This window comes from Mesoplodon bidens (genome assembly GCF_964165515.1).
Source record: "Mesoplodon bidens genome assembly, chromosome: 16".
NCBI classification, from domain to species: Eukaryota; Metazoa; Chordata; class Mammalia; order Artiodactyla; family Ziphiidae; genus Mesoplodon; species Mesoplodon bidens.
In genome coordinates, this window is record NC_138173.1 from 13,574,935 (window position 1) to 13,590,315 (window position 15,381).

General features: G+C 38.8%; 1 protein-coding gene across 1 annotated transcript in view; it reads right to left on the bottom strand.

Annotated features, from left to right (window-relative positions):
- Nucleotides 1-1,849: 1,849 nt before the first annotated feature.
- The window catches only part of CPA6 (carboxypeptidase A6), a 266,324-nt gene continuing 252,792 nt past the window's right edge, over nt 1,850-15,381 (bottom strand). Inside the window, exons 9-11 of the mRNA XM_081258400.1 lie at nt 9,334-9,536; nt 5,644-5,728; nt 1,850-2,110 (exon numbers count right to left, since the gene is read on the bottom strand). Of these exons, the coding sequence (XP_081114526.1) occupies nt 1,923-2,110; nt 5,644-5,728; nt 9,334-9,536 (476 nt within the window). The 3' untranslated portion in view covers nt 1,850-1,922. The remainder of the gene's footprint in view (nt 2,111-5,643; nt 5,729-9,333; nt 9,537-15,381) is intronic.

The following is a 15,381-nucleotide window of genomic DNA, read 5'->3' on the forward strand; positions in this document are numbered from 1 at the left end:
CGTGTCCCCTGCATCGGCAGGCGGACTCTCTACCACTGTGCCACCAGGGAAGCCCTAGGACCTCAGTTTTATGAAAATGTCTATATTCTATCCTAACATTTCATTGATTGGGTATTGATTTTTAGGACAGAATTTTCCCTCAAACCTCTAAAGGCATTTCTCCATCATCTTCAAGCTTCAGTGGTGCTGTTGAGAAGTTTCACGCTACTCTGGTCCTCATTTCCTTGTGATCATTTCTTTTTCTTTCTGGAACTTTTTAGGCTCATATCTTTATCCTGGTGTTCATAAAGTGTTTTGGTCAGATAAATCCTCTGAGAGGATTTGCTTCTACCAGATACTTAGAGGATATAACCAATCTGGGATTAATCAGAATTAAATTCTTGGCTAGAGGTTTATCAGACCATCTAGGTTATCTGAATTTGTGCCACAAACCTGGGGGAGGGCTGACTTGTGGTTCCAAATTCTCAGTGGCAATTTCTCCCCTCTCTACGCTTGCCAAAATCTGAAATGGTCAGTTTTCCTTGTGGTCCATTGGAAGTAGTATGGGGGTTTATTTGCAGTTTGCCCTGACACCGAAGGATTAGCACTTTGGAATCCCAGAATTCTGGTAGGAGGAGAATCTGCTGTTAGACTTCCCACCTTGGACTAGTTAGTGTTGGGCTTTGTTCTCATGCCCATTCTCCAAAACGCTGTGAAAATCAGTCTGCACTTAGTTGATTTGACAAACGCTCTTGGGATAACAGAGTATCTCTTACCTTTCTAGGACCCTGCCTTCACTCAATGCCTGACCTGGGATTTCCTTACTTCTTTGTCTGATGTTTTAAAGATGATTTTAAAAAGTTATGTTTTGTCCAGAAATTTTAGTTATTTCCAGCAGTCCAGATACTCATCCTGTCATATGCCTGGAAATGGGAGTCTATATCATCTTTTTAAACCTCAGTTTCTTCATCTGAAAAATGGGGATGATAATAGTATCCACCTCATAGTATTTCAGGAATTGGTGAGATTGTTAATAAGTATAAAGCTCTTAACACTGTGTGGCTTTTCCTCTTTTTTTTTTTAAGTGGCATTCTCACAGTATAAATAGAAGTGCTCTTCCATGCTACATTTTTATAGGTGTTTGGTGCACTAATGCCAGGGGATGATGTAAATAATCTGAGGTCTTATTAAGTTGTATATTTATTATATTAAGAAATATAGTTCTTTCCATTCCAAAAATCTTCATTTTACATGGAAACCAAGCAAGGTCTAGCCTAGATCAACTAGCCTAGATCAACCAACTAGCCTAGATCTTTTTATAAAATTAAAAAAAAAATTTATTTATTTTTGGCTGTGTTGGGTCTTTGTTGCTGCACGTGGGCTTTGTTGCAGTGGGGGCTACTCTTTGTTGCGGTGCATGGGCTTCTCATTGCGGTGGCTTCGCGGGCTCTAGAGCGCAGGCTCAGTAGTTGTGGTGCATGGGCTTAGTTGCTCCGCGGCATGTGGGATCTTCCTGGACCAGGGCTCGAACCTGTGTCCCCTGCATTGGCAGGCGGATTCTTAACCACTGCACCACCAAGGAAGCCCCAGTAGCCTAGATCTTAATTGAGAATATGAGATTTATTGAAGTGGAATCCTCAATATGTACATTTCTTGAGACCAAAGAACTAGAAAATCTCCCCTCCCCACTTAATCAAATAAGACTCTAAAGGGGCAGAAAATGGATGCCTTCTCTTACAACAAACTAGGTTATACTCTAATTTTTTTCCACCATTTTTTATTGCCACAGAGAGTTGAACTGCATGAGAAGGTCCTTTTAAAGTCCCCAGATAAGTTCGCTCTCAGTAATCGCCCTTCTCTTTAAAAACAATTTGCACCCACTGCCAAGCAGCTCTTGTGAAGAACCAGCTCTCTCTGGAGGTTGACTTGCCCCTTGGGGCATCTCAGGGACACTTCTTTAGTAGGTGCATTGTGATATTCTTCACAGCCAGCATGGTTTCTGTACAGGTGGGTTTGATGAGCATCTCTGGGAGTAAAAAGCCAAAATGCCCAGTGTCACGTAGTTCAAAAGCAAATGTGTAGGGTATTCCATTCTTGTAGGCCCAATCCATTGAGTTACCAGAGCTCACATCTAAAAGTTAAAAAAAAAAAAAAAAAAAAGCAGCTTCACTAAAGAGTCTGCATAATTTTCAAAATGTATATATAGTACTTGCTTACTAAGCTGTACTAAACCTTTCCAATTAAATACCCTTTCAACAAGAGCAGTTTAAGCTGAGTTCCTTAGCATCAGGCTCATGGAACTTACAAATCATACCTGTTATCATCATAAATCATCCCAGCCACCTTCAGTCTGGGTCTTGCCTCTGCCAGTTATGGAAACTTTGTTCTGTGAGGAGCTAGTCTAAGTAGTAATGCTCTTCTAGTATGATGACCTCACTTTCTTAGCTGCAACTCCAATATCATTTCTCTCCACCTTCACTTTATTCACCAATAAACATAATCACACTGTGGACTTTTTTTCTTCTCACTCAGTTCTTCTCCTTTTCTAAGGTCTAGAATATTGAAATTCTGATCCCAGGAAACCTCTTTTCTTCTTCTCGCCCCATTTTTTCACGCCTGATGAACTTGTTCTTTGCCTTTACTTATTACAGTTTCCAGACTTCCCCCGGGCTGCTTATAATTTCATTGAACTCTCTAGCTGGGCATGGTTAATTACTCCACTGAATTTCTCACCACACCCTTTGTCTAGTCCTTTTCAGCTTTTGTTTTGCTAATTCTCAATCCCTAGTCCAGTTTCTCTGTTTTCTCCCTCACAAGGTAGGTGGAGAAAGTGTTTGTTGGAAATTCGTGCTCATCTCTGTGGCGCTTCTCCATTACCAGTGGTGCTCTGGGCTCCTTTTTCTAGACCTTCACTTACAGAACCTTTCTCATTCTCTTCGGGTCCTGCCCCTCACTTTACCGCTGTCGCCATACTCATCGTGGGTAGTTAGCCCATCACCTCCTCTGCTTACATCGCAATCCTGACTTGTCTCCTTCTAGCTCAGGAAGAAATGCTGCTCGTCTTTTACACTTGGTGTGGTTGATCCCATTTGTTGTCTTCTCTAGGACCCTGTTTCTTAGTAAACCTCCCCCCAAGCCCACCTTGCATCTTGCATTTTGGACACCAAAATGTCCAAGCACTGCTGTCCTGTAGCACTTCCTTCTCATGACCCTATTACATACCATCTTCTTTCTCTTCTTCCGTTTGGTTTAGAACTCAAAAGAGGATCTATGTATGTTGCCTCTGTATCCTCAACCGCTTTCTGTCTGGTTCTTGCCTCTACCAGGCTGTGAAACCTTTGTTCTTGAAGGTCACCCATGACAGCAGGCCTCATCTCCTTTTTTGTTTTTCTTTCCCCTCAGATCTCACGTTCAACCTCTCAGCAGCATTTAACCTAGCTGACAATCCATTCTGGTAACTCGCCTTCTGGCTCCTATGACCTTACATGCTCCAGCTTTTCAGCACAGAGTTGAAAGTGCAGGTGCTTTCGGGCTTGGGCTATATCTGATCCCGGCACCTGCTGTGACTCTCTGTGCCTCAGTCTCCCCTTTGAAAAAGGGATCATAATACTTACTGCATAGGGTTGTTGCAAAAATTGAATAATGTGCTCAGGATATATTAGATGTTATTGTTGTGCATCTTTACACCCCGAAGTGCCTAGTATGCAGTTTTTAGCCTAACATGCTTTTAATAATTAATTAATAAATGAATGAATTTTCATAGAAGACTCTTTCTATACGTTTCTCCCTGAAATATATATGATCCAGCCTGACATAACACCATTTTATTATTTAAAAAATTTCCCACTCAAATGATACCACTTTTTAATGCTGTTTTTGCCAGTTAGAGATAGAATTATGTGACGATGACAATTAAATGACTCTGCTGTTTCCCAGGCCCCCCTTGCTTCAGTTGGAGACAGAAGGTAGGCTGTGGCTTCATTGTCCCTCTGAGTTAGATGCACTGGAACTGCAAATAGTGGTCATAGTAGCCAAAGTCAAAGACAATATTTGCCAACACTTACATCGTAGTGATAGGACAGCCTCGTTTCTATGGTAACAGGTTGTTCTTGGTAAATATAATACTGTGACTGTGCCTTGATACCAAGCTGAAAAGGTGAACTGAGAGTAAGATTTAAAAAAAATTAATGTCTTTAGGTTTTTAATATATATTCTGTTGGCATTAACTGGTAATGTGATTTTTTTATTTTATTTTATTTATTTATTTATTTATTTATTTTTGGCTGTGTTGGGTCTTCGTTTCTGTGCGAGGGCTTTCTCCAGTTGCGGCAAGCGGGGGCCACTCCTCATCGCGGTGCACGGGCCTCTCACTATCGCGGCCTCTCGTTGCGGAGCACAGGCTCCAGACGCGCAGGCTCAGTAATTGTGGCTCACGGGGCTAGTTGCTCCGTGGCATGTGGGATCTTCCCAGACTAGGGCTCGAACCCCTGTCCCCTGCATTGGCAGGCAGATTCTCAACCACTGCGCCACCAGGGAAGCCCGGTAATGTGATTTTTTAAAACACTACATTTTCCCCTTTCAAGGTGGCTCTATTAAAAAACAGTGGTAAAAAGGTCAGCATTAGACCAATGATCATGAACTTAAGAAAAATCCTCTGATACTTAAGACGTTACCATTACTAGGATAAACTTATATGATAAACAGTGTTAATTAACAAACCAAACATTTCTGCTGAAGGCTGAAGAAAGTGAGTGATTAGGAATATAATGATGGGTAAATTAAAGAAATGAAGGAGAAACTTGCTACCTCACTAAAAAGTATAATCAGATGTCACTATGCATACATATATATGTAATGTGTGTATATGCCTTCATATGCATGCGTAGACATTCACAGAGTACTAACTACCATACGATCACGGCAAGCTCCTGGAACACCGCTAGACATTCAGAAATGTATGATTTCTCACTAGATTTTTCAAGTCATATAGTCAATGAATTTTAGAGTTTGAAAGGCCATGAGAAATGATCTAGTCCAATTCCTTATTTAACAGTTATGGAAACTGAAGCCCAGGACTCATATCTTTGTCAGGATTACATCTAACTAGTGGCAGAATTAAGACTAGAATCCACTTCTGGTTCTTTGTCCAAGTCCTTTCCATATACCTGGTGGCTCTTTCTTTCATATGAAATAGGAAATATTTTAATTACCTTTCAAGGGGAAATTCAGTTGAAGGTGTTATGTAAGAAACAGAATTTCATAACAAGAATGGTAGAAGGAAAGGATAAAAGGGAAGCTCCTTCAAGGGCTCAAACATTACATCATTATCTTCTCAAGGCCCATTTCTACCTTTGCAGTAGTTACAACTGCTTAAGGAGCCCATTTTCGTACTTTGCACTGTCATAAGATCTCAATTCAACCTTGTAGTTTTTACTACATGCTTAGTATATTCTCTGCTTAGGATTTTTTCAATTGGTACAGTGATTTCTGTCAAGCAGGGTAAAACTAATCAGACATGAACTCCCTCCATCTTCCTTGGCTAATTTGGTAGTCAAAATTTTCACTTTAGGGGGGAACACATTTTCTGGGTTTTTTTGAGGGAGGTCATTACACAGGATATTGGTCCAAGAGATGATTCCAACACAGCGTCCATAGGAAACTTACACAATGTGCTGGAAGCAGGCCCGTATCGATACTGTACGCCGTATACCGACTGAAGCGCATTCACAGCTTTATGAGCTGCAGATTCCTGTGAGGTTAAATGGAGAAATTTTATCACTTATATCATTGCATTGAAACCTTTAGAAACACTGACACGTTGTCTGAACATTATCAGTCATCAATTTGGAGAACACTAGGCACATTGGTGAATAGCTATATTTAATCATAATATTGTGCTACTTTGTCACATGCTGCATTTTGCAATATGTTTTAGAACACATTATTTCCCTTGATTAATTCTCACAATGAGCCAGTGATCAGTAATATTTCCATATACAGACGAGAAAAGGAAGGCCCAGCGAGGTTCAGTGGTCAGGCTGGGGTTATACAGCAAGGAGTGACTATGTTGGAATAAATACATCTTCTGAGGCTGATTCAGTGTTCTGTTCTCTTCACTTTAGTTCAGAGACACCCATTTCTATAAATTACAAAATGCTTGACAGGGCAGGGCCCAAGTCAGTCTCCCTCAGAGCTACAAATATAGTATTTAGCAACGTGCCTGTATATAACAGACACTTAATCACTATTTCTTGCATCAATGTTGAATAAGCATAGATCTGCAACAGTATCAAGTTAATCTTATTGATCTTTCAGTGCATACATCTTTAAGTGGCAGCTAGGTTCAAGGTATTTAAAACCCATTTGGATCAGTTCAGAAACGCTTTAATTCAGAAAGAATGACTCCTCTTGCTCTGTGTGTTTATCCCTTGTGGGAATGGAAACAGTTTCAGAATGCTTCGTGACTTCTAAGGTTACACAGGCTCCTGGCAGAGCTCAGCCAGGTGCGGCTAAGATGTAGAAATTCTGAGGTGGAACTTCCCACCAATGCCAAAAAGCAGGAAAAATAAACACCTTCAAAATACTAAAAGGTGAATATTCTAAGGTGAACGAGAGTGATACGGACTACCCTTGAAAACATTTTCAAATGGTATAAAAGCACTAGTTTCAGCAAGGAGTTAGAGAAGTATTGTATGACCAGTGAGAGGAAAAGAAGTGTGTTGAAACCAGTATACAACTCTCCCGTTTCCAGTTGCCTGTGAATAATTTAATCCATCAGTTGAAGCACTCCGGGCAACGTGGTGCTGTGTGCTGGACCTGGCTTCAGCCTGCTGTCCTTACTCACCTCAGGGATGTAGAAAGCCACATTTGCAGCAAATGCCACACTGGGTGGCTATTCAGGAACCAGGCTCCAGAACCTGGCAGACATTTATTCATTGATCTCACTGATGACGACATTCTCCTTGCAGGAGCCGATAAAAAAGGAATGTAAACACCATAATGAGGTATCTTAATGGAGAATGTGCTAAGATTTTTAACATCTTCTCCAATGGCCTCAGCAGTATTCCATGGCAAGGGCAGAAATTTCTACATTTAGAAGATTACTGCATTCTGCTGGTGAGGAGACCTCTGTTCCCCATTATTTCAGATGACTAAACCCAAGAAAAATAATCTACTGAGGAAAAAGAAAGATAACCACTCTGCCTATTTTTGCAAAATGTATGCATAGTTTTAGTCTTTTGGGCTCACTGGACTTCTGCCACTGAGGTGCAGGTGCATGTTGATAAGAGGTTTAGACATCCTTCCTCAAAGAGTAGAAGCTTCATAAAATTTTCTAAGAATATTTTCCAGGATGGCACCTATTTAAAAGAGTTTAGGTGATTCTTCCTTTTGTCCATTCCTTCTTTTTTCCATTTGTCCAGAAGGACCCAGGTCTCCCTTATTGGACCTCAGCTAAGTAAGGAGTATATTTTTTATTAAATATTTTCATATTTAAAGCCACTTAGTGACCGAAATATCTTAGCAGAAACACAGACGCCTACATATTGATGGAATGTTTTTGAACAAGTTGAACAGAACTTAATGGTTTCTGGTTGACATTCAGAGACATCTATTATCTGGGAATTGTAATCTTAGTTTTGGCGATTTAGCTTATCTGCAACCCGCTAACAGGATTTCTCAATGGGGTCACCACTGACAGTTTGGACTAAATCATTCTTTGCTGTGGAAGGCTGTCCTGTGCAATGTAGGATGTTTCACAGCATCCTTGGCCTCTACCCACTAGATGCCAATAACATCCCCCACCCCTGTTGTGGCCATCAAAAAATGTCTCCAACATTGTCAGTGTCCCTTGGGAGGGAAATTCATCATTGGTTGTGAACCACTGATCCACTATACCACATCCTCCAATCCAAGACACAAGGAAAATAACTCCTGATGGGAAGATACATTCAAAATATGGAGAATATTCTCATGTGGTAGTTTTAATATATTACGTATTCTATATAATCTGTTGTGAGAACACAAACAGACGCTGTGTCTAATTTAGAAAAGGCTGAACATTTGCGTGTAGAAACATTTTGGTACAAGGTGGTTAGGTTGCCAGGTCAATAACACCAAGGATGAGAAGCCTCTTTGACCCACCGAGGAGCTGAAGAATAGCACTATCAAATATCACTCCCCCCTTTACAGTATTTCTCAAGAGAGAGAATTTGCTCAGAATTCTTGCATGAAATGCTAAGATCAAAGTTCCTCTTTTGGACAGAATGCAAGCCTTCCCCAGGCCACCTTCTGAACTCATGTTCCTCATCCTTCCCAGGTCCTGGCCATCTAGATCAGGAATTCCTGCAACCCCAAGCAACTGGTGCAGGATTTGGAGTCTGAGGTATAGGGAGAGAGAGGATGCTTCTTTTTTACAAAAGCTTTTAAATTCAAGCATAAAATACATACAGAAGAGTATACAGATTTTAAGTTTATAGTTCAGTGAATGATCACAAGTTGTATGCAGTCATCCAGAACCAGCGTCCAGCCAAGGAATAGAAAATCAACAGCAACCCCAAAGCCCGCCTGTGCCCCTTCCCAATCACTCCTCCTTCCCTCTTCCTTGCTTTTAACACTAGGTGTTAGTTGGTCCTGGTCTTGAACTTTGTAGGCCTTCAGATGATACAGGCTCTGAAGCAGACTCACTTTACTGAGGAATTAGTCCCTGGAGTGGATAGCTCGTTGGGTTTCTGAGACGAGGTGAGGAAGCAACTCTGCTCTTTCACTTTCAGGGAATCTCATACCTGAAAGGCTGTTGTTCATTCTTAGCACTAACTTGTCAGATGCATGCCCAGAGACTTAGTAGCATTAAGCAAATAGCGTTTATAAATTAAAACTTTTAATTAATGAGTCAGACCATAATTTACGAACAGTTGTTTACTCAATAAAGTTAATTACAGCCCTGCATATGTGACCGAAGCTGTAATACTAATCAACTCCATCCTGACATTTTCCAAATAACCTGTGGTAAGAATGTAAATACGTTTGAAATGATTGCATTTGAGAAGCAGCATGCACAGTGGTTAAAAGCAACGATGCCGGAGCTAGATTTGGGGTGAATCCTGGCTGTGACACTTAGTAGCTCTGTGTTCTTAGTATAATGACTTAACATCTTTAAGTTTCAGTTTCCTCGTCTGTAAAATGTGGATAATAATGGTTACTGCTTATGAGTATGAAACATAAATGAGATTATATATATATGAAATGCTAATTAGAACAAACACAATGTGTTTGCTCTTATCATTACTACCTAGACCCATCTTAGCCTTAGAAAAGGATGAAGCCTGACACACACATCCAGCTTCAAGTACTTACCACACAGCTAAAATTGGGGATTGTTGCATATTTGTAAGAATAGGGATACAGCAACATCTGAGCATATGCATGAAAAGAGAGGTAAGCCCTTATGTGCTTCTTGTGTTTTCGGAGGAAGTTAGCTACAGCTTTCACTTCGGGCTCAGATTCTGGGAAAGGTCCACAGTACGTATCATCACAAGGGTGCATGGAAGCTCCTTCATCTGCAAATTAGGAAAGAAAATGGGGTGAAGGGGTGCGCAGGCAAGAAGCAAGAAACACACATCGGCATTGTTAAACGGACTTTTATTTCTGTAAACATAGGGTATTGTTAAGCAGTTCATCTAACTTCTCATTTAAAGAAATCAATAGTGAAAAATCCAAGACAGTTCAGGCCTCCATGCATAATGGGAGGGCAGCCTGAATAGGAACTAGGTGCTGTTTGCTTAAGCCTGCATAAACTACTCCAAAGGGAGGGCTGTATCAGTTGGAGAACTAATTCTACATGATCCCCCCAGAGCAGGAAAGGCCTCCTGTTTATACACGCCATGACACTTGCACTTTCCCACCATAACACTCAACACACTTGTAATTAGTGTCAAAATTTACTCATTTAACATGCAACCAATATTTACACTGATCTGGGTGCCTGGGATACACTGGAAGACAGCATAGGGAGAAATCCTTGCTCTAACAGAGCCTACATTCAATCTGTATTCTTTGTTAGCTTCTAATGCTCTGTGAAGTCAGGGACTGTGTCTTTCCTGCTGGGCACCTGACAACTAGAACAAGTATGGCAAGCGTTCAACAAATATTTGTGGAATAAATGAATGTCAGATCCAAAGAAAAGGCTAGACCTCTGTACAGGTGTCTGGTAAGATACAAATATTGATATATCAAGGACAGGGAGGCAAGACAGACATAATTCCACCAAACATGCCATACCAATTTCTGTTATATTTTTAGATCAGCTCTATACAAACTGGCTTTGTGAAACCCGAGGCCTCTCCAGTTATCTTAGGGGTCAGTTCAGTTACGAAGTCCTCAAAACTAAATTTTAATAATTTTCAAATTAAAAATGTATACAGGTCTATGAATGGGAGGAAGGAAAATAAGATTCACTATAACAATCACACAGTATTAAGTTCCAAGAAATTTTGGAAATAATGACATTTTTCATAGTTTCTTGCCATTCTGAGTCCTTACAATCTCTCCCATACCCCTGGAACACTGTAACTCGTTCCATAAACAAATGGAACATGTTTGGTGAGTCTGTGACATAGTCTAATACTTCTGAAAATGAAAAGACAACTGAGATCAGGCTAATTCTTGAGGATGTTAAATCTCATTTATGCCATAGGAGAGTCTAGATGGGGAACTTACAGCAATTGTGGTTTTCCTCCTTTGAGTCTAATTCTGGAGATGCCTCAAAAGCAAGTGGGATATGGATAGAACTCAGAACTTAATATAAAAACTGTAGCTGATACTCCTGAAGGAATAGGAAAAAGAAAGAGACATTTGAGGAACACTGATGTAAAGCGCTGGAAAGGAGAGATCACAAATAGAGCAACTAATTCCAGAGGGAGCAGAAGCAATGAGTTAGAGAAACAAGAACTCACAATAATCCTAGTAAATATTCTCAAGGGCATGTAGGAGGGCACTGGAAACATTAAACAGGGACAAGAAGTTATAAAAAAGAACCAATGAGATATAGTGGAAATAAAAAACTTAATTCATGGGTTGAGTGAATACAGTTGATGAGTGAATTGATGAGATGCAGTGGGTTTTGAAATGTTCTCAGAAGGCATTAGAAGGGACAAAGAATTGGAAAAATGAGAAAAAAAATTAAAGGGTATGAAAAATAGAATAGTGGTCAACATCTGATTAATAGAGGTTCTAAAAGAGAAAAAAAATAAATATTTGAAGAACTGCTAACTGAAATTGTGCCACGATTAAAGAAAGATTGAATGGGTACCAACACGAGAGAGAAAAGGGAAAATAGCAACACTTTGACACAGTAAAGTGAAATTTAGGAACAGGAACCAATTCCAGAGAGAAAGAAGCAGGCCATCTATAAAGGAATGAGAATTACATTCACATCTGACGTTTTAAATAGCAACACGAGAGTAATATTTTCAAAGTACTTTTGAAAAAAGGAAATGAGTCTAGACTTTTATACCTAGCTGAACTCTTATTGAAATGTGAGTGAAATAAAGATGTCATAGTTACTGTGGCATATTTTCATTGGTTATTTTTTCATTTTCAATTTTTTTTCACTTAGAGGTTTTAAATTTCACATCATGCAAAATTTAAAAGTTTAAAAAAGATTTTATTTTTAATTCTCATAAGTTTTGCCAAATTGTTTACTGAGTTTATTACTGTTTACACTCCCCCAAGTAATGTAGAAGAGTACCATTTCTCCTCAATACCTGCCAACAATACCCTGAAAGTGTATCACCTTTTGATTTTTGCCAGTTTGATGGCAAAATTTAATTTGCTGTCCTACTACAAGTATGTTTGAGCATTGATTCGTGGGTTAACTTTGGATTGGACTCCTCTCTGAATTGCTTAATCATGTCCTTAGCTCATGTTATTCTCTCTTGGGCTGTTTATCTTTTTTCTTACACGTGTATAAAAGAGCTTTGTATAGATGTCTGTCATCTGCACTGCATTTTATCCTCATATTTATAATTTTTCTATTCAATTGTTTATTATAACTTTTATCATTTTAGACATTTTAAATTTTATATAATTACTATGTCTTTTTCAATGCCTTTGGGTTTCCTCTCGGTGAAGAAAGTTTCCCCTATTCTAAAGGATTATAGGTCATTTATAGGTTTTCTTCTAAGAATGTTATCATTTTATTTTATTTTTTTTCCATCTGAGTCTTTAATCCTTCTGGATTTATTTTTGTACATATGTAACCTAATTATACCTTCAGTTTTTCTATAGTGATAGCCAATTCTATCAGCATCATTTATTAAATATTCTATCATTTTCCCACTGAATAGAAACACCACCTTGGTCATATATTAGAGCCAACTGCATTTGTAGATCTATTCCTGGATTCTCTGTTCTGCTGGTCTATTTGTCTACTTCCATACTGTCACCCTATCAATCTATAGCAGCATTAAGTTATGCTCGATATCAGACAAGTTCCCCTTACTAGTATTCTTTTTCCAGCTTTATTGGTTTTTAGGGTCTATTTTCCATATAAATTTTATGATCATTTTATCAATTCCCCAAAACAGAAAACAAATGAAAAACCCTGTTGAGATTCTAATTGGAATTGCATTAAACTTAATACTGATTTGGGGAGGATATTATTATACTGAGTCACCCAATCCAAGGACATGTTACACCATTCCATTTGCTCAGATGGCGTTTTATGTTCTTCATTAATATTTTATCATTTTTCTTTAGTATACCTTCTTTATTGTTGTTGCTATTATTTTTTTTAAACATCTTTATTGGAGTATAATTGCTTTACAATGTTGTGTTAATTTCTGCTGTATAACAAAGTGAATCAGTTATACATATACATATGTTCCCATATCTCCTCCCTCTTGCATCTCCCTCCCATCCTCCCTATCCAACGCCTCTAGGTGGTCACAAAGCACCGAGCTGATCTCCCTGTGCTATGTGGCTGCTTCCCACTAGCTATCTATTTTACATTTGGTAGTGTATATATGTCCATGCCACTCTCTCAATTCATCCCAGCTTACCTTTCCCACTCCCCATGTCCTCAAGTCCATTCTCTACATCTGTGTCTTTATTCCTGTCCTGCCCCTAGGTTTTTCAGAATCATTTTTTTTTTTAGATTTCATATGTGTGTTAGCATACAGTATTTGTTTTTTCTTTCTGACTGACTTCACTCTGTATGACAGACTCTAGGTCCACCCACCTCACTACAAATAACTCAATTTCATTTCTTTTTTATGGCTGAGTAATATTCCGTTGTATATATGTGCCACATCTTCTTTATCCATTCATCTATCAATGGACACTTAGGTTGCTTCCATATCCTGGCTATTGTAAATAGAGCTGCAGTGAACATCGTGGTACATGACTCTTTTCGAACTATGGTTTTCTCAGGGTATATGCCCAGTAGTGGGATTGCTGGGTCATATGGTAGTTCTATTTTTAGTTTATTAAGGGGCCTCCATACTGGTCTCCATAGTGGCTGTATCAATTTACATTCCCAACAACAGTGCCAGAGGGTTCCCTTTTCTCCACACCCTCTCCAGCATTTATTGTTTGTAGATTTTTTCATGATGGCCATTCTGACCAGTGTGAGGTGATGCCTCATTGTAGTTTTGACTTGCATTTCTCTAATGATTAGTGATGTTGAGCATATTTTCATTTGTTTGTTGGCAATCTGTATATCTTCTTTGGAGAAATGTGTATTTAGGTCTTCTGCCCATTTTTGGATTGGGTTTTTGTTTTTTTGATATTGAGCTGCATGAGCTGCTTGTATATTTTGGAGATTAATCCTTTGTCACTTGCTTCATTTGCAAATATGTTCTCCCATTCTGAGGGTTTCCTTTTCATCTTGTCTATGGTTTCCTTTGCTGAGCAAAAGCTTTTAAGTTTCACTAGGTCCCATTTGTTTACTTTTGTTTTTATTTCCATTTCTCTAGGAGGTGGGTCGAAAAGGATCTTGCTGTGATATATGTCATAGAGTGTTCAGCCTATGTTTTCCTCTAAGAGTTTTATAGTATCTGGCCTTACATTTAGGCCTTTAATCCATTTTGAGTTTAATTTTTGTGTATGGTGTTAGGGAGGTTCTAATTTCATTCTTTTACATGTAGCTGTCCAGTTTTCCCAGCACCACTTATTGAAGAGGCTGTCTTTTCTCCATTATATATTCTTGCCTCCTTTATAAAAAATAAGGTGACCACATGTGTGTGGGTTTATCTCTGGGTTTTCTATCCTGTTCCATTGATCTATATTTCTCTTTTTGTGCCAGTACCAAACTGTCTTGATTACTGTAGCTTTGTAGTATAGTCTAAAATCTGGAAGCCTGATTCCTCCAGTTCCATTTTTGTTTCTCAAGATTGCTTTGGCTCTTCAGGGTCTTTTGTGTTTCCATACAAATTTTGAAATTTTTTGTTCTAGTTCTGTGAAAGATGCCATTGGTAGTTTGATAGGGATTGCATGGAATCTGTAGATTGCTTTGGGTAGTATAGTCATTTTCACAATGTTGATTCTTCCAATCCAAGAACATGGTATATCTCTCGTCTGTTTGTATCATCCTTAATTTCTTTCATCAATGTCTTATAGTTTTCTGCATACAGGTTTTTTGCCTCCTTAGGTAGGTTTATTCCTAGGTATTTTATTCTTTTTGTTGCAGTGGTAAATCGGAGAGTGTTTCCTTAATTTCTCTTTCAGATTTTTCATCATTAGTGTATAGGAATGCAAGAGATTTCTGTGCACTAATTTTGTATCCTGCTACTTCACCAAATTCATTGAATAAGTCTAGTAGTTATCTGGTAGCTTCTTTAGGATTCTCTATGTATATAGTATCATGTCCTCTGCAAACAGTGACAGCTTTACTTCTTCTTTTCCAATTTATATTCCTTTTATTTCTTTTTCTTCTCTGATTGCTGTGGCTAAAACTTCCAAAACTATGTTGAATAAGAGTGGTGAGAGTGGGCAACCTTGTCTTGTTCCTGATCTTAATGGAAATGGTTTCAGTTTTTCACCATTGAGGACGATGCTGGCTGTGGGTTTGTCATATATGGCCTTTATTATGTTGAGGAAAGTTCCCTCTATGCCTACTTTCTGCAGTGTTTTTATCATAAATGGGTGTTGAATTTTGTCGAAAGCTTTCTCTGCTCATTGAGATGATCATATGGTTTTTCTCCTTCAGTTTGTTAATATGGTGTACCACGTTGATTGATTTGCGTATATTGAAGAATCCTTGCATTCCTGGAATAAACCCCACTTGATCATGGTGTATGATCCTTTTAATGTGCTGTTGGATTCTGTTTGCTAGTATTTTGTTGAGGATTTTTGCATCTGTGTTCACCAGTGATATTGGCCTGTAGTTTTCTTTCTTTGTGACAT